This window comes from Symphalangus syndactylus, chromosome 17 (assembly GCF_028878055.3).
Source record: "Symphalangus syndactylus isolate Jambi chromosome 17, NHGRI_mSymSyn1-v2.1_pri, whole genome shotgun sequence".
NCBI classification, from domain to species: Eukaryota; Metazoa; Chordata; class Mammalia; order Primates; family Hylobatidae; genus Symphalangus; species Symphalangus syndactylus.
In genome coordinates this window covers 99,657,529-99,681,254 of record NC_072439.2, presented here as the reverse complement: position 1 = coordinate 99,681,254, position 23,726 = coordinate 99,657,529, and the positions used below count along the sequence as shown (strand labels likewise).

The 23,726-nt window shown below is 47.9% G+C and overlaps 1 protein-coding gene across 14 annotated transcripts in view; it reads left to right on the top strand.

The window, feature by feature from the left end:
- The window catches only part of RUBCN (rubicon autophagy regulator), a 77,957-nt gene that overhangs the window by 31,953 nt on the left and 22,278 nt on the right, over positions 1–23,726 (top strand). For 6 of the 14 annotated variants that reach the window (XM_063622128.1, XM_063622123.1, XM_063622122.1 and 3 more), the window contains 8 exons: positions 13,337–13,420; positions 13,809–13,968; positions 14,861–14,967; positions 16,948–17,104; positions 17,668–18,201; positions 19,587–19,631; positions 21,748–21,843; positions 22,954–23,069. In XM_063622128.1, coding sequence (XP_063478198.1) covers positions 13,337–13,420; positions 13,809–13,968; positions 14,861–14,967; positions 16,948–17,104; positions 17,668–18,201; positions 19,587–19,631; positions 21,748–21,843; positions 22,954–23,069 — 1,299 coding nt within the window. The remainder of the gene's footprint in view (positions 1–13,336; positions 13,421–13,808; positions 13,969–14,860; positions 14,968–16,947; positions 17,105–17,667; positions 18,202–19,586; positions 19,632–21,747; positions 21,844–22,953; positions 23,070–23,726) is intronic. The other 8 variants (XM_063622130.1, XM_063622126.1, XM_063622125.1 and 5 more) reach the window with 3 other exon arrangements.

The window sequence follows — 23,726 nt, the reverse complement described above, 5'->3', positions numbered from 1 at the left end:
ACTCTGTCATCAGCTTTGAGTTTTGAAATGAGTAGAATCCAATAATACTTAAAGGTTTCTGCTTTCTCTTTGGCAGTTACTCCATTTGCAGTGTTTTAAATAAATTTTGGTTCTGGAGAAAGTTGTCAAGTGAGTCATTGGGGTTTAGTATCCTCCTATTTAAAAAAAAAATCAGACCTCACAAATACAGGCATAATTGTGTGTTCTAACTCACGTCCTCCCCTGTCAGGGCCTAGTATAACTACCTGGAACTCTAAGCTCATCTTTCTTTTTTATCAGAATTTATTCTCAGCCAGCAATCACGTTGGAAAAGAGCTAATCAACTAATTGGTATTAAAGTATGTATACTTGGTTGGGCGTGGTGGCTCATGCCTATAATTCTAGCACTTTGGGAAGTTGAGGCAGGAAGATCACTAGAAATTTGAGGCCAGGAATACAAGACCAGCCTGGGCAACACAGCAAGATCCCTATCTCTGTAAAAAATTTTAAAAATTAGCCAGCCATGGTGGTGCATGCCTGTAGACTCAGCTACTCCAGAGGCTGAGGTGGGAAGATTGCTTAAGCCTGGGAGGTTGAGGCTCCAGTGAGCTGTGATTGTGCCACTGCAGCCTAGAGTGAGACCCCGTCTCAAAAAAAAAAAAGCAAACCCAAAACAGCAAAAAGCACCATCCTAGGACTGTGGAGGCAACGTTGTATCATAGACTGACAAAAGTCTTAGGAATCGGTTAGAACCTAGATCAGAATCTAGACTCATTGCTCACGTCCATGGGAAATAAAGCGACATAGCAGTTAAAATTACGGACTTTTGAATCAGACTGCTCACATTTTAATCTCAGCTTCGCCATTAACTGAGGGGTGCTGGGCAAATTATATAACTCTGTTTTCTCTTTTTTTTTTTTTTTGAGATGGAGTCTCGCTCTGTCTCCCAGGCTGGAGTGCAGTGGCGTGATCTCAGCTCACTGCAAGCTCCACCTCCCGGGTTCACACCATTCTCCTGCCTCAGCCTCCCAAGTAGCTGGGACTACAGGCGCCCGCCACCACGCCCGGCTAATTTTTTTTGTATTTTTAGTAGAGACGGGGTTTCACCCTGTTAGCCAGGATGGTCTCGAACTCCTGACCTCATGATCTGCCCACCTCAGCCTCCCAAAGTGCTGGGATTACAGGCATGAGCCACCGCGCCTGGCCTGGAATTTTTTTTAATGCAGTTCTGCCGTATGCCCTTCTCTCTTCTTACTCTGTGTATTTTCCTGAAGCAGTCTCATCCACTCGCATTGCACGATCACTCACCCATTGATGACCCCCACCTCAGGGTTCAGCAGGTTCACCTCTCTGCTGAACTCTAAATCCAGAAGACTAGCTGTCTCCTGTACCTTACTGTCTGGCTGTCTTTCAGGCCCGAGCACAACATGACCAAAACTAAACTTATGTTCTCTCATGAGATTGCCCTTCTTCCTATTTGTGTCATTTACCTACTCAGTCTCCCAAGTCAGAAACTTGAGAATCCTGCCAGCGTGTTTTACAGAAACTCAGTGCAAGTTTCCCAGGTTGCTGACCAAAATAGCTACCAGATTAGTGGCACTGCCACTCAATGGGTCAGGTACTTGTGTCCTAAGAGCAAATGGGTTCTTCTCTTGGCCCTGTTACTAATATTAAACTGTCATCTAGAGTAATCACTTAACCATATTACAAGACAGTTTCACTGTCTGTGCGTGAAAGAGAAATGCAAGTCAAATCAATGAGAATCTCAAATGAAAGCTGCTTGATAAATGCAAAACACTATTCACATATCTTGTTATAGTTATTAAAAGTGGAATATCTGGCCAGGCACGGTGGCTCATGCCTGTAATCCCAGCGCTTTGGGAGACTGAGGTGGGTGGATCACCTGAGGTCAGAAGTTTCAGACCAGCCTGACCAACATGGTGAAACCCCATCTCTACTGAAAATACAAAATTAGCCGGGCGTGATGGTGCATGCCTGTAATCCCAGCTACTCGGGAGGCTGAGACAGGAGAATCGCTTGAACCTGGGAGGTGGAGGTTGCAGTGAGCTGAGATTGCACCACTGCACTCCAGCCTCGGTGACAAAAGCGAAACTCAGTCTCAGAGAAAAAAAAAAAAGTGATAATATCTGTGAAAGTATCCGGTCATCAGAATGAAAAATATCAAAGCATGTGATCATCTGCAAAATAGCAGTAGTATTTTTAATTTTTTTCATTTGTTTTTATTTTATCTTTTCTCTCTCCTTTTTTACATGCCTCCTATCCTGAGAACCCCAGTAGTGTTAGTAATCAGAAGCAGATCAAATCAGGCAGATTTGTCATATGGACACACACACATTTAGCAACTGCAGGCTCTAGTGGGAAGAATCAAAGATCCGTGCCAGTTTCCTTGCTGCTCTGTTCTGCCTTGTAAAGATCTGAGAATTAAAGTCTGTCAAGAACTTGTTTTCCCTTTCATTTCCTCGCTCTGAAAGATGAGGGCTTTCAAAGGTTTCAGGCTGCTGCGTCATCACCGAGCTATTCTGGGTGTTGTGCCCTTGTCGGGAGGAGGGGCTGATACAGTGATTCATGCTGCTCATGTCCCCTGTGGGCTTTCAGGAGGATGCATTATGGAATGTGAATTGTATTTTTAAAAATTCACTCAGGGCCTTAGGAAAGCTGTAACATCATGATTGTATTCTTAGAGGGATCTCATTTTTCTTGACAGCTGCATCTGGGCTACCTTTTTAGTCCTTCCAGAAGGCAAGGCATATTTGATAGCCTCTTTTCTGTTGCTTAGAAATGTGGAGACATTTAGCCCCTGAGATTGCTCAGCTGAATAGGAGAAGTGAAAGGATTCCTCCTTTTGCCACCATCAAGAAGAAACTAGTTCTTGGCAGCATAGATGGTCCAACTAAAAAAAAAAAATCAATAATAAAAAAAAGACCTCTGTGGTTTTTTTCTGAATATGTAATGTAGGTAGTATATTTTCTTTGTTGAAAATTCAGAAAATACCAAAAAGACTTTAGAAGAAAGTAAATATCACTCATAATCCCAACACTAAGCAATAGTCACCACTCTAACATTGAGGTATATTTTCTGCTTTTTTCTATGTATTTATGTGTTTTAAAAAAAATATTAAGGTTGTACTATATATATCACTCTATAACTTGAAAAATATTTAATTTTTGAACACTGTATTTTACGTAGCTAGATAATCAAAAAGTATAAAACTGTATACAGTGAAAAGTCTTGCTCCCTTCTGATCACATACGAAACTACCATTTACTAGTTTCCTTACAGAGAATTTTTTTTTTTAATTAAAAATTTTTTTTTAGAGACAGGGTCTCACTATGTTGCCCAGGCTGGTCTCAAGCTCCTGGCCTCAGGCAGCCTCCCACCCTGGCTCCCAAGGTGCTGGGATTACAGGCATGAGACACTGTGCCCAGCCCTTCCAGAGAATTTTTATGCTTATAAAAGCAATTACCGCCTTCCTTCCTTCCTTCCTTCCTTCCTTCCTTTCTTTCTTTCTTTCTTTTCTTTCTTTTCTTTCTTTTCTTTCTTTTCTTTCTTTTCTTTCTTTTCTTTCTTTTCTTTCTTTTCTTTCTTTTCTTTCTTTTCTTTCCTTTCTTTCCTTTCTTTTCTTTCTTTCTTTCTTTCTTTCTTTCTTTCTTTCTTTCTTTCTTTCTTTCTTTCTTTCTTTCTTTTCTTTCTTTCTTTTCTTTCTTTCTTTTCTTTTCTTTCCCTCTCTGGCCCAGGCTACAATCTACTCGGCTTGCTGCTGCCCGCGCCACGGACTGCCTGGGACTGCCGGCGCGCGCCACTGCTGCCTGCCTTTTCTCCTTTGCATGCAGGCACGCATTCGCCATCTTGGCCACGCTGGTCGCCAGCTCCTGACGCCGAGTGCTCTGCCCGCCTCAGCCTCCCGAGGTACTGGGACTACAGACGGAGTCTCGCTCACCCAGTGCTCGGTGTTGCCCGGGCTGGAGTGCGGTGGTGTGGTCTGGCCTCGCGGCAGCCTCTACCCCCCGGCCGCCTGCCTTGGCCTGCCAGGGTGCTGGGATTGCAGCCCCTGCCCGGCCACCGCCCCATCTGGAAGGTGGGGAGCGCCTCTGCCCGGCCGCCCCGTCTGGGAGGTGAGGAGCACCTCTGCCTGGCCGCCCCGTCTGGGAAGTGAGGAGCGCCTCTGCCCGGCCACCCACCGTCTGGGAAGTGAGGAGCGCCTCTGCCCGGCCACCCACCGTCTGGGAAGTGAGGAGCGCCTCTGCCCGGCCGCCCCGTCTGGGAAGTGAGGAGCGCCTCTGCCCGGCCACCCACCGTCTGGGAAGTGAGGAGCGCCTCTGCCCGGCCACCCATCGTCTGGGAAGTGAGGAGCGCTTCTGCCCGGCCACCCGTCGTCTGGGAAGTGAGGAGCGCCTCTGCCCGGCCACCCTGTCTGGGAAGTGAGGAGCGCCTCTGCCCGGCCACCCCGTCTGGGAAGTGAGGAGCACCTCTGCCCGGCCACCCATCGTCTGGGAAGTGAGGAGCGCCTCTGCCCGGCCTCCCATCGTCTGGGAGGTGAGGAGCGCCTCTGCCCGGCCGCCCCGTCCGGGAGGAAGTGAGGAGCGCCTCTGCCCGGCCACCCCGTCCGGGAAGAAATGCGGAGCGCCTCTGCCCGGCCGCTCCATCCGGGAAGAAGTGAGCAGCGCCTCTTCCCGGCCACCCACCGTCTGGGAAGTGAGGAGCGCCTCTGCCCGGCCGCCCCGTCTGGGAAGTGAGGAGCGCCTCTGCCCGGCCACCCACCGTCTGGGAAGTGAGGAGCGCCTCTGCCCGGCCACCCACCGTCTGGGAAGTGAGGAGCGCCTCTGCCCGGCCACCCACTGTCTGGGAAGTGAGGAGCGCCTCTGCCCGGCCACCCACTGTCTGGGAAGTGAGGAGCGCCTCTGCCCGGCCACCCACTGTCTGGGAAGTGAGGAGCGCCTCTGCCCGGCCGCCCCGTCTGGGAAGTGAGGAGCGCCTCTGCCCGGCCACCCACCGTCTGGGAAGTGAGGAGCGCCTCTGCCCGGCCACCCATCGTCTGGGAAGTGAGGAGCGCTTCTGCCCGGCCACCCATCGTCTGGGAAGTGAGGAGCGCCTCTGCCCGGCCACCCTGTCTGGGAAGTGAGGAGCGCCTCTGCCCGGCCACCCCGTCTGGGAAGTGAGGAGCACCTCTGCCCGGCCACCCATCGTCTGGGAAGTGAGGAGCGCCTCTGCCCGGCCTCCCATCGTCTGGGAGGTGAGGAGCGCCTCTGCCCGGCCGCCCCGTCCGGGAGGAAGTGAGGAGCGCCTCTGCCCGGCCGCCCCGTCCGGGAAGAAATGCGGAGCGCCTCTGCCCGGCCGCTCCATCCGGGAAGAAGTGAGCAGCGCCTCTTCCCGGCCACCCATCGTCGGGGAAGTGAGGAGCGCCTCTGCCCGGCCGCCCCGTCTGGGAAGTGAGGAGCGCCTCTGCCCGGCCACCCACCGTCTGGGAAGTGAGGAGCGCCTCTGCCCGGCCGCCCCGTCTGGGAAGTGAGGAGCGCCTCTGCCCGGCCACCCACCATCTGGGAAGTGAGGAGCGCCTCTGCCCGGCCACCCACCGTCTGGGAAGTGAGGAGCGCCTCTGCCCGGCCACCCACTGTCTGGGAAGTGAGGAGCGCCTCTGCCCGGCCGCCCCGTCTGGGAAGTGAGGAGCGCCTCTGCCCGGCCACCCACCGTCTGGGAAGTGAGGAGCGCCTCTGCCCGGCCGCCCCGTCTGGGAAGTGAGGAGCGCCTCTGCCAGGCCACCCATCGTCTGGGAGGTGAGGAGCGCCTCTGCCCGGCCACCCATCGTCTGGGAAGTGAGGAGCGCCTCTGCCTGGCCTCCCATCGTCTGGGAGGTGAGGAGCACCTCTGCCCGGCCGCCCCGTCCGGGAAGAAGTGAGGAGCGCCTCTGCCCGGCCGCCCCGTCCGGGAAGAAGTGAGGAGCGCCTCTGCCCGGCCGCCCCGTCTGGGAAGTGAGGAGCGCCTCTGCCCGGGCGCCCCGTCCGGGAAGAAGTGAGGAGCGCCTCTGCCCGGCCGCCCCATCTGGGAGGTGAGGAGCGCCTCTGCCCGGCCACCCATCGTCTGGGAGGTGAGGAGCGCCTCTGCCTGGCCACCCATCGTCTGGGAGGTGAGGAGCACCTCTGCCCGGCCACCCATCGTCTGGAAAGTGAGGAGCGCCTCTGCCCGGCTGCCCCATCTGGGAAGTGAGGAGCGCCTCTGCCCGGCCGCCCATCGTCTGGGAAGTGAGGAGCGCCTCTGCCCGGCCACCCATCGTCTGGGAAGTGGGGAGCGCCTCTGCCCGACCACCCATCGTCTGGGAAGTGAGGAGCGCCTCTGCCCGGCCACCTATCGTCTGGGAAGAAGTGAGGAGCGTCTCTGCCTGGCCGCCCCGTCTGGGAAGTGAGGAGCCCCTCTGCCCGGCCGCCCCGTGTCTGGGTAGAAGTGAGGAGCTCCTCTGCCTGGCCGCTCCGTCTGGGAGGTCTACCACGGAGGCCAGAAGCAATGTGGGGGCTGGACGTGGTGGCTCACGCCTGTGGTCCCGGCACTCTGGGGGGCGAGGCGGGTTGATCACTTCAGGCTAGGAGTTCGAGACCAGTCTGGCCAACTTGGCGAAACATGAAGAATACAACAGACAAACCAACCAACCAACTCAATGACAACAAAACAGGTCTACCCTGGAGTCATACTCTAATTTTTTCTATTTTCCTCCCTTTCTGATCCTTTATCCCACTTTCTTTTTCTTCCTCTTCCTTCTCCCTCTTCTTTGTCAAATAGAGGATTGAGTTATTATCACTGATCCATATAAAGTCCCTCTCTCATTTATTTTAACTCCCACCCCCATTTCTATTCCCCGACTTCCCATGTGCAACCTTCCTAGTATGTTTGATACGCATCTCTTTGTTTGTATGTATTTTTAGAAAATGTTTATTGTTTTTGTATACAAAAAAAATTAATAAAGATTGATGAGGTCTGCACTAAAAAAAAAAAAAAAAAAAAAAAAAAGCAATTACCAATGATTTTCTTTGCTATACCTGCAAGTTTTTAAATATAAATAATAGCATACTGTAGTAACTATTCTGTATCTTGCCTTTTTCACTTAATATGTTTTGTAATTCATCCGAAATCATTACATAAAGAGCTTCTTCATTCTTTCTTACAGCTGTCATCTTATAATATTCCATTGTACATATGTACCATCACTTATTTAGCCAGTCCTCTGGTGAATGGATAGATTGTTTCCAATCATGTGCTGTTAGTAACAGTGCTTGTATATAAATAATTTTGCCCTTTACTGTAGGATAAATTCCTAGAATTCTTAGATTAAAGGGCATGTGCATTTGAAATTTTGATAGCTATTGCTAAATTACTCTCCAGGAAGTTATGTATATAAATATCCTCACCGGAGGCTGGGCGCGGTGGCTCACGCTTGTAATCCCAGCACTTTGGGAGGCCAAGGCAGGTGGATCACGGGGCCAGAGTTCGAGACCAGCCTGGCCAATATGGTGAAACCCTGTCTCTACTAACAATACAAAAATTAGCTGGGCTTAGTGGCATGTGCCTGTAGTCCCAGCTGCTTGGGAGGCTGAGGCAGGAGAATTGCTTGAACCCGGGAGGCGGAGCTTGCAGTGAGCCAAGATCACGCCACTGCACTCCAGCCTGGGTGACAGAGCAAGACTCCATCTCAGAAAAAAAAAAAAGTAGAAGATTACACTTCTCTTAGCTTGAAAAGATATTATAAGTGTCATTGAATTTTTTTCCCTGTGAACTTTTTCCTATTTTATTACTATTTTCAATAGATTTAGTCTTTTCCTACTGATTTATAGATGTTCTTTATTTATTGAGGAAATTAGTCCTTTGTAATGGGAGTTGCAAATATTTTTTCCTAGTTTGTCTTTTGACATTTCTTTTTTTTTTTTTTTTTGAGATGGAGTTTCACTTGTTACCTAGGCTGGAGTGCAATGGCACAATCCCAGCTCACCACAGCCTCTGACTCTGGGGTTCAAGCGATTCTCCTGCCTCAGCCTCCCAAGTAGCTGGGATTACAGGCATGTGCCACCATGCCCAGCTAATTTTGTATTTTCAGTAGAGATGGGGTTTCACTATGCTGGTCAGGCTGGTCTTGAACTCCTGACCTCAGGTGATCCACCCACCTCAGCCTCCCAAAGTGCTGGGATTACAGGCGTGGGCCACCACGCCCAGCCGTCTTTTGACATTTCTTATGGTGGCTTTTACTGTGCCAAAATATCTGACTTTTAGTAAGTCAAATTAATCAGTTCTTTTATGACTTCTCTTAGGGCTTTGTGTGGTGCTTAGAAAGGGCTTTTCTACTGTGTGATTTTTTTTTTTTTTTTTTTTTTTTTTTGAGACAGAGTCTCACTCTTGCCCAGGCTGGAGTGCAGTGGCGCGATCTCAGCTCACTGCAACCTCCGCCTCCTGGGTTCAAGCAATTCTCTTGTCTCAGCTTCTCGAGGAGCTGGGATTACAGGTGCACACCACCACGCCCAGCTAATTTTTGTATTTTTAGTAGAGACAGGGTTTCACATATTGGCCAGGCTGGTCTCGAACTCCTGACTTCAAGTGATCCGCCTGCCTCGGCCTCCCAAAGTGCTGGGATTATGGGCGTGCGCCACCACACCCAGCCTACTCTGCTGTTATTAAGAATGTTTTCCCATGGTTTTGTCTATTACTTTTATGGCTTAGTTTTTTACATTCAAATTGTTCTATCTGTAATTTATTTGGAATGTATTTAATTTCCTATGCATTTGTATCAACTTCTCCATTTCTATTCTGGTGTGTTCTCTGTTTATTTGCCATCACCACTCAGTTTTAATATAGTAGCTTTTCAGGCCGGGCACGGTGGCTCACACCTGTAATCTCAGCACTTTGGGAGGCAGAGGCAGGCGGATCACCTGAGGTGGGGAGTTTGAGACCAGCCTGACCAACATGGAGAAACCCCGTCTCTACTAAAAATACAAAACTAGCCGGGCATGGTGGTGCATGCCTGTAATCCCAGCTACTCGGGAAGCTGAGGCAGGAGAATTGCTTGAATCTGGTAGGTGGAGGTTGCGGTGAGCTGAGATCGCGCCATTGCACTCCAGCCTGGGCAACAGAGAAACTCCGTCTCAAAGAAAAAAAAAAACCCGTAGTAGCTTCTCATTATGGTAGCGGGTAGTTCCTCATTCTCACAGCATCTGTTGGTGGTGGTGGTGATGGTGGTGGTTTTTTCCTCAACATTCAAACATTTGTTCATTTATTTATTTACCCTGTGAACTCCACACCATTTTTCGATAAGAACAGGAAAAAACTTCTGATGCAACATGATCTAGATCACTAACTGATTGATGAAGTGAGGGAAATCAAGTAATGATAATATATGTAACTCAAACATCTTATTTTAATTTAAAACAAATTTATATCTATTCAACAATCTTAGGATACTGGGTCAAAGCCTATTCTGTGAGTATGGGCCCACTGATGGAGTCTGTATCATCTTTCTTATATAAACTATGCCCCTCACATCAGATAGAATTTCCAGTTTCAATTTCTTTTATACTGAGCCAGCAATTTAAAAAATCCTGTAGTATGAATATAAAATTTTCATTTTTTGTTTTTCCCCTAACTTCTGAAAATCGTCTTGCCTCCACCTAATTCGGTATCAACTTTTTATAGTGACTTACCTTTATTGAAAAGGCTTTTCAGAGCATAGTAGTGTTTATAAATACAGTCATTTCTTCAGTGTGCATAATCATTACTTCAAATGTGAAATTATAACAAGTACAACTGACAGGAATAGGTTTGGGAACAAAAATAACTGATTCTTGGTAAGCCACAACTCAATCGGTGGGAGAAAAGTGCATGTTTATTCTAGAGAATTATCTATACCCAACTTGAGTGCTTCTTTGTCAAGGTCGGGAGAATTGGAAAGTCATTCTTTCAGCAAAGAATATAGCATTGCTCTTTTTTTTTTTTTTTTTGAGTCTACCACTGTAGTCTTTTTTTTTCTTTGTAGCATTGTTTTTAATGTGTATATATTACATGTGTACCCTAATTTAATCAGTACTCTACTGATAAATGTTCAAGTTGTTTACATATAGGCCGGGTGCGGTGGCTCACGCCTGTAATCCCAGCACCTTGGGAGGCTGAGGTAGGTGGATCACCTGAGTTCAGGAGTTCGAGACCAGCCTGGCCAACATGGTGAAACCCCATCTCTACTAAAAATACAAAAAGTAGCCAGGCATGGTGGCGGGCACCTGTAATCCCCGCTACTCGGGAGGCTGAGGCAGGAGAATCGCTTGAACCCAGGAGGCAGAGGTTTCAGTGAGCCGAGATCGCACCATTGCACTCCAGCCTGGGTGACAGAGCAAGACTCCGTCTTGGAAAAAAAAAAAAGTTGTTTACATATTTTTCTTTATTTGCTATTATAAAAAATGCTAAACATTCTTTTTTTATGTAAAGAAATTTATTAATAAAATTTATCCCTCTCTCTGTTCCTTTATGATTTGCACTTTTGTAGCAAGGAAAGACCTGCTGAATCATTACTTGCATTATTATTTTTTTTTTTTATGAGACATAGTATTGCACTGTTGCCTAAGCTGAAGCACAGTGGCTTGATCTCAGCTCACTGCAACCTTCACCTCCTAGGCTCAAGTGATTCTCCTGCCTCAGCCTCCCGAGTAGCTGGGACTACAGGCATGTACCCCACGCCTGGCTCATTTTTGTATCTTTAATAGAGACAGGGTTTCACCATGTTGACCAGGCTGGTCTCGAACTTCTCCTGACTCAGGTGATCCTCCTACCTCAGCCTCCCAAAGTGTTGGGATTACAGGTGTAAGCCCCTGTGCCCGGCTTGATTTGCACTTCTGCTTTTAAACATTGAAAGTTTTATCTGCATAGAAATCCAATACCCTTACTTTTCTTAGTGGATTTGTAGTTTCCTTTTTCCTTTTTAACTCTTCAATACAGCTGGAATTTATTCTGGAATTTATAAAATAAATCATATTTACTTTATATGATTTGAGGAGAATGCCTAAATTGGTCTACTTCTAGCCAGCCAATTTTCTCAACAATATTTCTTGAATAATCAATTTTTCCATTTTTTTCCCCAATGAAAAAGTAGTTTAAGGGTTTAAGTTAGTTTAAAATTATGTCTGAAGAAAAGAAACCAATTTTACATGCTTTTCTTTTCTTTTTTTTTTTTTTTTTGAGACCGGAGTGTTGCTCTGTCACCCAGGCTGGAGTGCAGTGGCGCGATCTCAGTTCATTGCAAGCTCCGCCTCCCGGGTTCACGCCATTCTCCTGCCTCAGCCTCCCAAGTAGCTGGGACTACAGGCACCCGCCACCACACCCAGCTAATTTTTTTGTATTTTTAGTAGAGACGGGGTTTCACCGTGGTCTCGATCTCCTGACCTCATGATCCGCCCGCCTCGGCCTCCCAAAGTGCTGGGATTACAGGCCTGAGCCACCGCACCGGGCCACAATTTTACATGCTTTTCTCTTAAAAATGACATAATCAAGAGACATGCTGGAGTTGATATCCCACGGCTGCCCAGCCCTGGCTGGCCACTTAAAATCCACTCAACCAGATACCAGAATCCCTGCCACACTACCACCAGAATACTAAAGGTCTTCATGATGTTTATTGTCCAAAGAGCCTGCACATGTGACATTTCCGGTTCTCACTTCTACCCTCCCAGTGTAGAGGCGAGAAGAAAGACTTTCTAGAAAGAAGCACCTCTGACTGTTGAGGTGGTTTTTGATCATGTATTAAGTTCTGATATATCTTAAGTTCTTCTTCAGGCTGTTTATTTTGTTCCATTGATTGGTCTTTGTCTCTTTTTTTGTTTGTTTTTTAAGACAGGATCTCTGTCTGTCATCCAGGCTGGGGTGTAGTAGCACGATCTCGGCTCACTGCAACCTCTGCCTCCTGGGCTCTGGTGGATCCTCCCACCTCAGCCTCCCAAGTAGCTGGGACTGCAGACAAGTGCCACCACACCTGGCCAACGTTTTGGATTTTTAGTAGAGATGAGGTTTCGCTATGTTGCCCAGGCTGGTCTCAAACTCTGGGCTCAAGTGATCCGCCCGCCTCGGCCTCCCAAAGTGCTGAGATTACAGGCGTGAACCATCGTGCCTGGCCTTGTCTGTCTCTTGATACTTGTGCTAGCTCTATATATTTTTAATTATTTAGATTTTAGTTTTAATCCCTACCCAGTAGTCTCAGAAAAGGTTATCGAAAAACAACAATTGGGTTGTTATGGTACAGACATTTTGCATGTTGAGGCCTGTCCCAGTGCGAGACCATTTCATCTGGTCTGGGCATTTCTTTGCCTCCACAGCTCTTTCCTGACCTGGGTGGCGTGGAAAAGTAGATGTTTCCGTATTTGATTTTGCTTTTGCAGTAGGGGCTAAAGACATCCAGCTCTGGCTTTTAACAAATAGCTCTTGACCAGTTTTAAGAATTATTTTTTAGAAAACAGAACGGTAGAGAGAAAGGAGTAGAAAACATTATTTTTAGCCGGGTACGGTGGCTCATGCCTGTAATCCCAACACAAATGACCCAAGGCGGGCAGATCACTTGAGGCTCAGAGTTTGAGACCAGCCTGGCCAACATGGTAAAACCCCATCTCTACTAAAAATACAGAGATTAGCCAGGCGTGGTGTCGTGTGCCTGTAGTTCTAGCTGTTCCAGAGGCCGAGGCATGAGAATCGCTGCAACCTGGGAGGTGGAGGTTGCAGTGAGCTGAGATCATGCCACTGCACTCCAGCCTGGGCGACAGAGTGACTCTGTCTCAAAAAAAAAAAAAAGAAAAAGAAAACATTATTTTTACTGTAAACCTTGTATATCATATGCATATATTACCTGTTCAAAAGAATGATTAAAATCATCTTTAACAATTATTCTTTAAAAGGGTAAACATGTCAAGTGTAGTATTCCTATTTTTTTTTTTTTTTTTCTGAGTTAGGGTCTCACTCTGTTGCCTGGGCAGGAGTGCAGTGGCACAATCATGGCTCACTGCAGCTTTGACCTCCCAGGCTCAAGTGATTCTCCCACCTCAGCCTCCTGAGTAGCTGGGACTAAGGCATGTCCCACCACTCGGGGTAAGCTTTAAATTGTTTGTAGAGATGGGCCAGTCTACCTGGACTCAAGCAGTCCTCCTGAAGTGCTGGGTTTACAGGTGTGAGCCACCACCCCTGGCCTCTGTGTGTATTCCTTTGATTGCTGCTAAGAACCTTTGATGAGGCAAGGGAAGGTTGTGGTCCTTTTCCTGTCTCTGAATGCCAACCCTAGAACTAGATCTGGTCCAGAATGGTCGTGACTTGCTCATCGTGTGTGCTCCCTTCGCAGGCGTGCCGCCGCCAGACTGATTACTGGCAGTTCGTGAAAGACATCCGGTGGCTCAGTCCTCATGCAGCCCTTCACGTGGAGAAGGTAAGAGTGAGAGCAGAGCGGCTGTACTGGCAGAGCTGTGGCTCTTCACTGTTTGAAGCTCTGTCAGAAGAATCTTCTAGGCTCCGAGGAGGGAATATGTCAAGTTGCCTATCAGCTGAGGAAAGGAAATTAATTATCCCTGTAGGGACCGACTTTATTTGCTTAAAAAAAAAAACATGCAAACCCATTGGTCCAGGCCACTTTTTCTCCTCTGGGGAAGGGAAAAAAGTTTTGTTACTTTCAAAAACGCCTGCATACATGGGACCCAGGATGAAGCCTTTCAAAGCATTTCCCTTACCTGTCTCAATTTAGTTCTCAGGTCATTAGGCCTCAATCTTGCTGTATCTACCAGGACGTGTATTTTGACTCATACCCCTTTGCTTCCCAGTTCATCAGCTTGCACGAGAACGGCCAGAGCAGTGCTGATGGTGTGAGTGAACCTGCTGTTGCCGAGCTGTGGCTGCAGCACAGCCTGCAGTGCCACTGCCTCTCAGCCCAGCTCCGGCCCCTGCTCGGGGATAGACAGTATATCAGAAAATTCTACACAGGTAGGTGGAGGCCACTTAGGGTTGTCGTCTGTGCTTGCTCGTTGTCACCCACCTCACTATCCTGTCCCTCTACTACCAGGGCCTCCTATTTTTCTTTTTTTTTTTTTTTTTTTGAGATGGACTTTCGCTCTTGTCACCCAGGCTGGAGTGCAATGGCATGATCTCGGCTCACTGCAACCTCCACCCCCTGGGTTCAAGCGATTCTCCTGCCTCAGCCTCCCCAGTAGCTGGGATTACCGGCATGCGCCACCACGTCCAGCTAATTTTGTATTTTTAGTAGAGATGGGGTTTCTTCATGTTGGTCAGGCAGGTCTCGAACTCCCAACCTCAGGTGATCTGCCCGCTTCGGCCTCCCAAAGTGCTGGGATTACAGATGTGACCACTGTGCCCGGCAGGGCCTCCTGTTTTTCACTTGATGCCATAGGGATTCTACTCAGAAACATATATCTAGACTTACCTCTCACCTCCCAAGTAAGACACAATCCAACTTTATGTTAAGGTCGTCCCCTACGGCCACACACACAAGCCGTAAGAATAGCCACCATTTACCAGGAGTTTCCTGCGTGCCCGTCACTGCTGTCCAGTATCTTCACAGCAGCCCTGAGAGTTGGGCATTGGTGCTACTGTTTCCAATCCACAGGGCTCCAGGTGGTTAGGTGACTTGGCCAAAGTCACTCAGAGCCAGGATTCAAATCTGGATTTTTCTGACGTTGAAGCCTCTTGTCCCGGCCACTTTGCTGCACCTCGCTTTCTTCAGCCTCTCCTCTACTTTGTTTCTGATCTCCCTTCACCCTCCTCCTCATTCATCCTTACCCCTCCCTTTCTCCTTCCTCAAGCTTCTCTCAAGGCTCCCTGTTGGGCTCTATCACTGTGGCAGCTTTTCTCTCCCCAGATGCTGCCTTCCTGCTAAGTGACGCTCACGTCACGGCCATGCTGCAGTGCCTGGAAGCAGTGGAACAGAACAACCCCCGTCTCCTGGCTCAGATCGACGCGTCCATGGTAAAGGGGACAAGGAATTATCCACATCTATGCTGGGTCCCTGGAGCTCAGCAGGATGTAACCCTCTACAGCAAACTGTTTTTTCACTTAGCCATTTTTTTGAGCTGAAAGGCTTGCATTTTTTTTTTTTTTTTTTTTTTTTTTTTTTTTTGAGACAGAGTCTCACTCTGTTGCCCAGGCTGGACTGCAGTGGCACAATCTCAGCTCACTGCAACCTCTATCTCCTGGGTTCAGGCGATTCTTGTGCCTCAGCCTCCCAAGTAGCTGGGATTACAGGCGCCCACCACCATACCCAGCTATTTTTTTGTATTTTTAGCAGAGACAGAGTTTCACCATGTTGGCCAGGATGGTCTCGATCTCCTGACCTCGTGATCCTCCCGCCTCGGCCTCCCAAAGTGCTGGGATTACAGGCCTGAGCCACCGCGCCCGGCCGGCTTTCATTTAAAATGCTTGGAGAAGGGGAGGTACCATTAAGTACTTATTGAAGTAGAAAGTCTAGGCCTAGGTCTTGTGCTTAGTAGACCTAAGCTGGGGAGTGGGGAGGTAGATTTTGTTAAACCTGTGGTATCTTTTTTTTTTTTTTTTTTTTTTTGAGACGGAGTCTCGCTCTGGTGCCCAGGCTGGAGTGCAGTGGCGCAATCTCGGCTCACTGTAAGCTCTGCCTCCCGGGTTCATGCCATTCTCCTGCCTCAGCCTCCCGAGTAGCTGGGACTACAGGCGCCCGCCACCACGCCTGGCTAATTTTTTGTATTTTTAGTAGAGACGGGGTTTCATCGTGGTCTCGATCTCCTGACCTCGTGATCCGCCCGCCTCGGCCTCCGAAAGTGCTGGGATTACAAGCGTGGGCCACCGTGCCCGGCTAAACCTGTGGTATCTTTTGACAAAGGATACCAAGCTTTGACAAAGATCTGGGGAAAAGAGGGATGGTTCTGAATTGGGTAGGGTTTAGTGTCAGACCTGGCATAGCTTAAGTTACACTGGGTCAGTTTTTTCATGTTTTTTTCTTTGATGTAAAGAAAATTTTATAGTACAAAGAAAATTTGTTGCCTAAAATTAATCACTAATACTCCAGTCAGTGCCTTAGCTAGAATGGAATCAGAGTCCCCACTTCTTAGAGAAGCAGATCCCCTATCTCTCCAGATTCTTTTAATTAATTAATTATTATTATTATTATTATTATTAGAGACAGAGTCTTTACTTTGTTGCCCAGGCTGGAGTGCAGTGTCATGATCTCAGCTCACTGCAGCCTCCGCCTCCCAGGTTCAAGTGTTTCTCCTGTCTCAGCCTCCCGAGTAGCCGGGATTACAGGTGCACGCCACCACGCCTGGCTAATTTTTGTATTTTTAGTAGAGACGGGGTTTCACCATGTTGGCCAGGTTGGTCTCGATCTTCTAACCTCAAGTGATCCACCCGCCTTGGCCTCCCGAAGTGCTGGGATTACAGGCGTGAGGCACTGCACCCGGCCTGATTCGTTTAATTTTGATTGTTGGTTACTATCCATTCAATACTTTCTACGTGCCAGCACGGTGCTATGTATAGTAAATGTATCATCTTACTGAATCTTCATAACCCTGTGAAGTGGGCGTTGATCTCATTTTATAAAGGAGGCTGCGAGGCACGGAGTAGATACGTGGTCCAAAATTTGGATCAAATAGCTGATAAGTGTCAGGGCCTGGATTTGAACCCTAGTCTGTCTGACTTCTGATTCCACATACATAAGCACTTTGTTGTGCTGCCTCTGTAATAAAGTACTCCTGGTTTAACACCTGGAAGGAGTCCAGTGCAGAAGCTGTGGTTTCACAGTGGTAAATTACATACTATAGTAGAAGGTAGCCTTGCTGTATCTACAGGCTCTGGCTAAAGTCCAGGCCTACTGCAAAGGTAGCTTCTACGGCATTTCGGCAGCACTGCGTTGCCCCCACTCTGAGGCCCTTTGTCCTTAACTCTGACACATTTTTTTGGTTTTGTTTTGCCTTTTAGTTTGCCAGAAAGCACGAGAGCCCACTCCTGGTGACAAAGAGCCAGAGCCTGACAGCCCTGCCCAGTTCCACATACACCCCTCCAACCAGCTATGCTCAGCATTCCTACTTTGGGTCCTTCTCTAGCCTCCATCAATCCGTGCCCAACAATGGCTCAGGTATGGGGACAGGAAAAAGTGGTCATTACATTTATCCCCAGCCCTGGAAAGTAAGAAGACTTTGTGGTTGCTCACAGGCTTGGAAAATTGAGCCTTGGGTTGGTACAGTTTTTCTTAATAAAGGACATCTTTATAAGTTATATAGTGACTAGCTTGAAATAATTCAGTAGAATCATGAAGTAACAGAAGAGAGAGATGTTTGTAGATTCCCCTGGGTTTCTAATCCACATTGCCAAGAAGGCATTTCAATACTAGCTAACATTGAATGATTGCCAACCATGTACTAGGCTCTGTGGTATTCAGTGTGTATGTGTTATCCCATTCGAGCCTTCAAACAGTCCTCTTACTGCTCATTTTTCAGATGAGGAATGCATACTAATAAGCAATAAAGCACTGTCTCAGGAGCCCATACTCTTGACTGAGCTGCTTCTAAATAATTTTATACTTTATTTGACTTGCCGTTTCTGAGGTGACATCGTATGTCCTGGTCACCCAGTCCTTCATACATACTGCAGGATTCCACCTCACCCTTGCTCCCCTTACCATTTCCTTTTATATTCTAGAGAGAAGATCTACTTCCTTTTCACTCTCTGGCCCTCCCCGGAAACCTCAAGAAAGCAGAGGGCACGTCTCACCAGCAGAGGATCAAACCATCCAAGCCCCCCCAGTTTCAGCCTCTGCACTAGCCAGGGATTCCCCTTTGACCCCAAATGAAATGAGCTCCAGTACTCTGACCAGCCCCATAGAGGCATCCTGGGTCAGCAGCCAGAATGATTCCCCCGGTGATGCCAGTGAAGGGCCTGAGTACCTGGCCATTGGCAACTTGGACCCCCGAGGCCGGACTGCCAGCTGTCAGAGTCACAGCAGCAATGCCGAGAGCAGCAGTTCCAATTTGTTCTCCTCCAGCAGCTCCCAGAAGCCAGATTCTGCTGCCTCTTCCTTAGGGGACCAGGAGGGAGGTGGGGAGAGCCAGCTGTCCAGTGTCCTCCGCAGGTCCAGCTTCTCAGAGGGGCAGACACTCACCATCACCAGTGGGGCAAAGAAAAGCCATATTCGCTCCCATTCGGATACCAGCATCGCCTCCAGAGGAGCTCCAGGTAACGAGGATCCCCAGCTGCTAGTTAGCAAGATGACCCTGAATTGAGAGTGAGAGAGGGCTTGTTATGGGGACTTTTCAGATGCCAGAAAGAGATGTTCTGTTTCTGACGATATGACATCTTGCTTTGTAATGAAAGAGGTTTATAACGAAATACCAAGACTCAAAATCTCTAAGTCTATTTATGTTTGTTTCTTTATACATTGCTAATATTAAATGTTTTCCTGGATTCTTTACTAGTTTGGTAACATCAGAGGATAGCGTGACTCATCGCAGTGTGAGTTTTCAAAGTATCTCTTGGATTGAGGAAAGTATTACTGAGCTTTAAAAATAATCCCATTAAGTTCTGTCATTTCCTGTGACGTCTTAGAAGTTTGGCTAGGGTGTAATAATACCAGTGTGAGAGAGGCAGAGAGATACTGGGGTTTCTAATTAAAACGAAGGCTATAGTGAGTATAGGGTGATGTGATCCAGCAACTGAGTAGGTGGGGCTGACGGCCGCATCACTGATTCAGGCTGAGAGGCAGTCAGATAAGGAGGCCCTGGTGGCTGGGACCTCCCTCACCAAACACCAGCTGATAGCAGGGGCAGCCTACTCGTGGGGAAGGTGGGGCTCCTTGCTTTTGCCATCTCCCTGCCATCATCCTTCCTGGCTTGTGGTATCCGGCAGGCTTTGGTTGGGTTTTGTTTGTAGTAGGATCTGCATAAGAGGAAGTACAGCATGGAGCTTTGTGCTCAAAGCCATTCTGGGTCAGGAAAGCCCCAGAAATAAAATATAAAAATAAAATGTGAAACATTCAAGGACCTAAAAAAAAAGGGGGCGTTTTCTTTAGCAACTGGAGATAGCATTGCTTTCTCTTTGTAATTTCTGGAAAGGTGAGAGCTAAGGCCCTCATCTGAAACCTTCAGAATTACAAACTTTTGTCTCTGTTTTCCCTCAAGAATGTGATTTAACTTGTTGGAAATCTTGAGGAGAAGAATCTCCAAATCAAAGCCTGTCTTCCCATGAGCTTTCTTAGATGTGAAGATGAGTGGGCTGGACCCTCACTTCACATCTCCTGCTGCAGGCCTGATGTCTGCCGTACTCCAAGCCACTGGCCTTTGAGCATGTAACACTTTCCCGCCCCATTCTTGAATCCATATGGATTCCAGTGGAATCCTGCACTGGAAAAAGGGAGCCAACGAAAATGTGTGCAGAGGATCTGAGGAAACATGGGTCACGCGCAGCTTCTTCTTGGACAAGCCATCCGTCCTTCACAACTGGGGTTTCCTCTTGGGAGTTCCATCCCCACTTCTGCTGGGTAAAATTTAGGACACTTTTTTTCTCTCTCTGTATTCTCATTGCTCTATCTGGACTCTCCTCTGCACCTGTCTGTCTACCTGCAGGAGGCCCCAGGAATATCACCATTATAGTTGAAGATCCCATTGCAGGTTTGGGAATCGGTCCTCCACCTCCTCTTTGTTCTGCTCTGTGACCACCTTTCTTAGTTCAGAACCTCCTTCAGTCTGGTGTCAAATCAAGTCTGGCTAGCCTGGTCTTGTTGTGATGCTTGGAACTGTCTATAAAATGGTACCAGTATTTCATGTGATGTGTTTTCTATACACAGTTCCAAATGCCTCGTTCAGTCTCTCAACAGCTTCTGGGAGGCAGAGTCAAGACTTATCAATTCAGTTTTGCCCAAAGGTGAAACTGAGGCCTGCTATTTGTCTGAGGCATCATGATGAATCAGTGGCAGACTTCTTTTTCCTTTTTAAAATTTTTTTCCTTTTTTTTTTTTTTTGTAGAGACAGGGTTTCACCGCGTTGCCTAGGTTGGTCTTGAACTCCTGGCTTCAAGTGATCCTCCTGTCTTGGCCTCCTGAGTGCTGGGATTACAGGCGTGATCCACCACACCCGGCCCAGAATTTTTCTTACAACTGAATATTTCCTATGGATTACTTTTTTTTCCTTGAATTAACACCAGAATGTATTTTATCCCCTTTCTGTGGTCTTAGATATACTTGCATGTTTGGTTTTTTTGTTTTTTTCCCTCTCCTGCAGTTCCATTTCCTTTTTCTTTCACCTGTTTTCATTTCCCTATAAATCCCTGCACCCCATTCCAGCTATTGTTTAGGATTTTTCTAGTGGTTTCAGTCTGTTTCCTTGGTGTTCATGGTGGTGTTCAAACTGAGATTTGTGTTCCATCCTGGGTACCATGATTCATGGAGAGGAACACTGGAATGTGTCTGCAAGGCAGAGTAGTGAGAGACGGCTGAAAGCCGTGGCCTCCTGGAAGTGGGTGAGGCCATTGGGTATGTTAGCTTGGAAAACAGATGGTTAAAGAGGAATAAAGTCTGTAGGACCATCATTTAGAATAGCGTTCTTCTTAAGGAGATAAGAAATTGTAAGAAGGCAGACAACAAGTGAGTGTTAAGGGAATTCTGAGAATTAGTCAAATGGTGGCATTAGGAGGTAGTGAACTCAGTAAGTAAAGGCTGAATGGCCACATGCTGTAAAGAGGTTAAGATCGTGGTGGAGTTTGTGTTGTGTGCTGTTTGGGAATCTCGAAGGTCCCTTCCAAGTCATGTCATGGTTTTTTACCAAGGCATCATGGCGACTACTAGTTTGTCCTCAGTTCAGTAGGAAGGAACAGAGCCCACGGCCAGGGCTACCAGAAGTCTTTGAGGCCCAAGAAGAACACAAAATTGTCTTTTGCACAGAGTAGCATTTTTTGTGAGAGGAGCAAGTTGGTACCATCTGTCGGGGAAATGGGTTAGATGCAGCTCGGTCATTCACTCTCCCACAGCATCCTGCTCGTTTTCAAGCACCCACCTGCTTTTCCACCTGTTTTTCCTTCTGTGGTCCTGGAAATGTTGTGTTTGCTTGTGAAGAATATCAGTTTCTCATTCCTGCAAACCCTGCCTGCTACTGTTCTCCCTCCCAGCTCTTGCTCTTCCTGTCCCAGGCATTGTCTGTCTTGCCAGCCTTCCCTCCCTCCCTTCTTCAGTAAGGACGGGCCGAGCCCCGTAATGGAGCCCTTTGCTTACAGGGCCCTCTCCCTGGGCTTCTCCAGCACTGCATTGATGCTTCTTTTTAGGATGCTGCTGCATTTCATTTCCTTAGTGAATGTAAATCTTCTGATGTTACTTTAAAACCTGTCAAGATGTCAAAAAAGTTTCAATGCACTTGTCTTTGTTTTACCATCTAAAGACTTTTCTAAATTGGTTTGTCAAGAGGATAGAAATCAGCTGATATTCCTGTAATGTTTGGTTAAAAGACGTAAGGAAAGAGAAGCAAATTCCATGAATCCATTTTGATTTGATTCTTTCCTTTATGTTGCCCCATTCCGGATCACGTTTCTTCTTTTCCACTTAGAATGTACTGACCTGCCATCTCCTTCCCTCCCTGTGTTTCTGTACCCTTGGGCTGTTCCGTTGGTGTGCCACCTCTCTCCTGCTTGGGAGGGCTTTGGGAAGGGGTGCAGTTAAATGTTGAAACTCCAAAGTTGGGAATGCATCTGTTGCTCATTTCGTATGTGTTTTTACTCGCTGGTGGTCATCGTCGTTAGAATCCTGCAACGATAAGGCAAAGTTGAGAGGCCCCTTGCCCTACTCTGGTCAAAGCAGTGAGGTCAGCACACCCAGCTCTCTGTACATGGAATATGGTGAGTACTAGGAAGGCCAGGGCTAAAATTGTATCTTGTCTCTGCTCACCTCTTGTGCCTGCTAAGCTCTGAGTTTGGGGGTTCATCTCAGCTCTCCGGAGGGTACACACTGTTACAGTGTCAGTCGCTCTTTTGTCATTTTTAACCCCTGTGCCAGAAATCACAATGCTCTGCCATTTCTCTTGCTCCTCTCGGAGTGCGGGTCCCACCCTCTCTCACACGCTGGGTGTTGGCACCGGGCACGTCGGCTGGTCCAGATGGAATGGCTCTCGGAGTGCAGGTCCCACCCTCTCTTACGTGCTGGGTGTTGGCACCGGGCACGTCGGCTGGTCCAGATGGAATGGCTCTCGGAGTGCGGGTCCCACCCTCTCTCACACGCTGGGTGTTGGCACCGGGTACGTCGGCTGGTCCAGATGGAATGGCTCTCTGAGTGGATGGGATGGACCTTGAAAAGAGGCCTTGGAGTATCTGGGCTTAGTAACCAGCAGACAGACTACGTGGAAATCATGCAGAGGAGGAAGCCATTTGTGTCCTTTTCTGCTTCCCAGCCCAGAGTTCTACATTTTTATTTTGTTTTTTCTTTATTTTATGGTACGAGGGAGAGCATGTTCTCTTTAATTTTAGATGGCAGAAGGATTCTGTCTGTTTATTCCACCGTTTTCCAACCAAGAGGCTTAGTGCTCTGGGATTCTAAGAGTCCAAGAAATTCTTTTTTTTTTTTGAGACAGAGTTTTGCTCTTGTTGCCCAGGCTGGAGTGCAGTGGCGCGATCTTGGCTCACTGCAACCTCCGCCTCCCAGGTTCAGACGATTCTCCTGCCTCAGCCTCCTGAGTAGCTGATTACAGGCATGTGCCACCGTGCCCGGCTGATTTTTGTATTTTTAGTAGAGATGGGGTTTCACCATGTTGGCCAGGCGGGTCTCAAACTCCTGACCTTGTGATCCGCCCACCTTGGCCTCCTAAAGTGCAAGAAATTCTTTTAGAAGGTAGACATCTTCTTCCAACCTCCAATTCCTAGTTACTTGGGAAGACTTGGGAGCATCTTTAATGATAAAAGCTTAAGACTTCCTGAAGAAGCTTGGCTGTTTCATCCACATTCCATTTCCCACAGAAGGTGGTCGGTACCTGTGCTCAGGGGAAGGCACGTTCCGAAGACCGTCAGAAGGGCAGTCCCTCATCAGCTACCTCTCTGAGCAAGACTTCGGCAGCTGTGCCGACCTGGAAAAGGTGGGAATCGGGGGCTCCTGAAGAGCTCGTGAGTTGGGAGATTGGGTCCGAAGGTCTGTGGTGCCATTTGTTCTGATGAGGTTTTTGGGATCTAGCAGTGACATGGGGGTGGATTACAGTAAAGATGAGTTCACAGTAAAGGGAAGCTCAGCAAGTTCTGTTTCTGAGGAACTCTGCAGGGAGCATGTGCCCCTCACTGAGTCCCAAATATTAGCGATTTTATCTTAGAAGCCAACCTGGGCAGAGAAGCATCGAGTTTGTGTGTGTGTTTTTGTTTTTTTGAGACAAGAGTCTTGCTCTGTCACCTAAGCTGGAGTGCAGTGTCACGGTCATGGCTCACTACAGCCTCAAATTCCTGGGCTCGAGCAATCCTCCCGCCTCAGCCTCCCGAGTAGCTGGGACTACAAACACGCGCCACCACACCTGGCTATTTTTTAATTTTTTTTGTAGAGATGGGGGGGTCTCCCTGTGTTGCCCAAGCTGGTCCTGAACTCCTGGGCTTGGCCTCCCAGAGTGCTGGGATTCACAGGTGTGAGCCGCTGCATCTGGCAGCATTGTTTTTGCTGCATGATTGCAGTTCCCTTGACTCTGGCACCTTAGGTAAATACTGTTTCCAGAATCAAATTCTATCTTTTGTTCTAAGGCTCAGATAAGCAA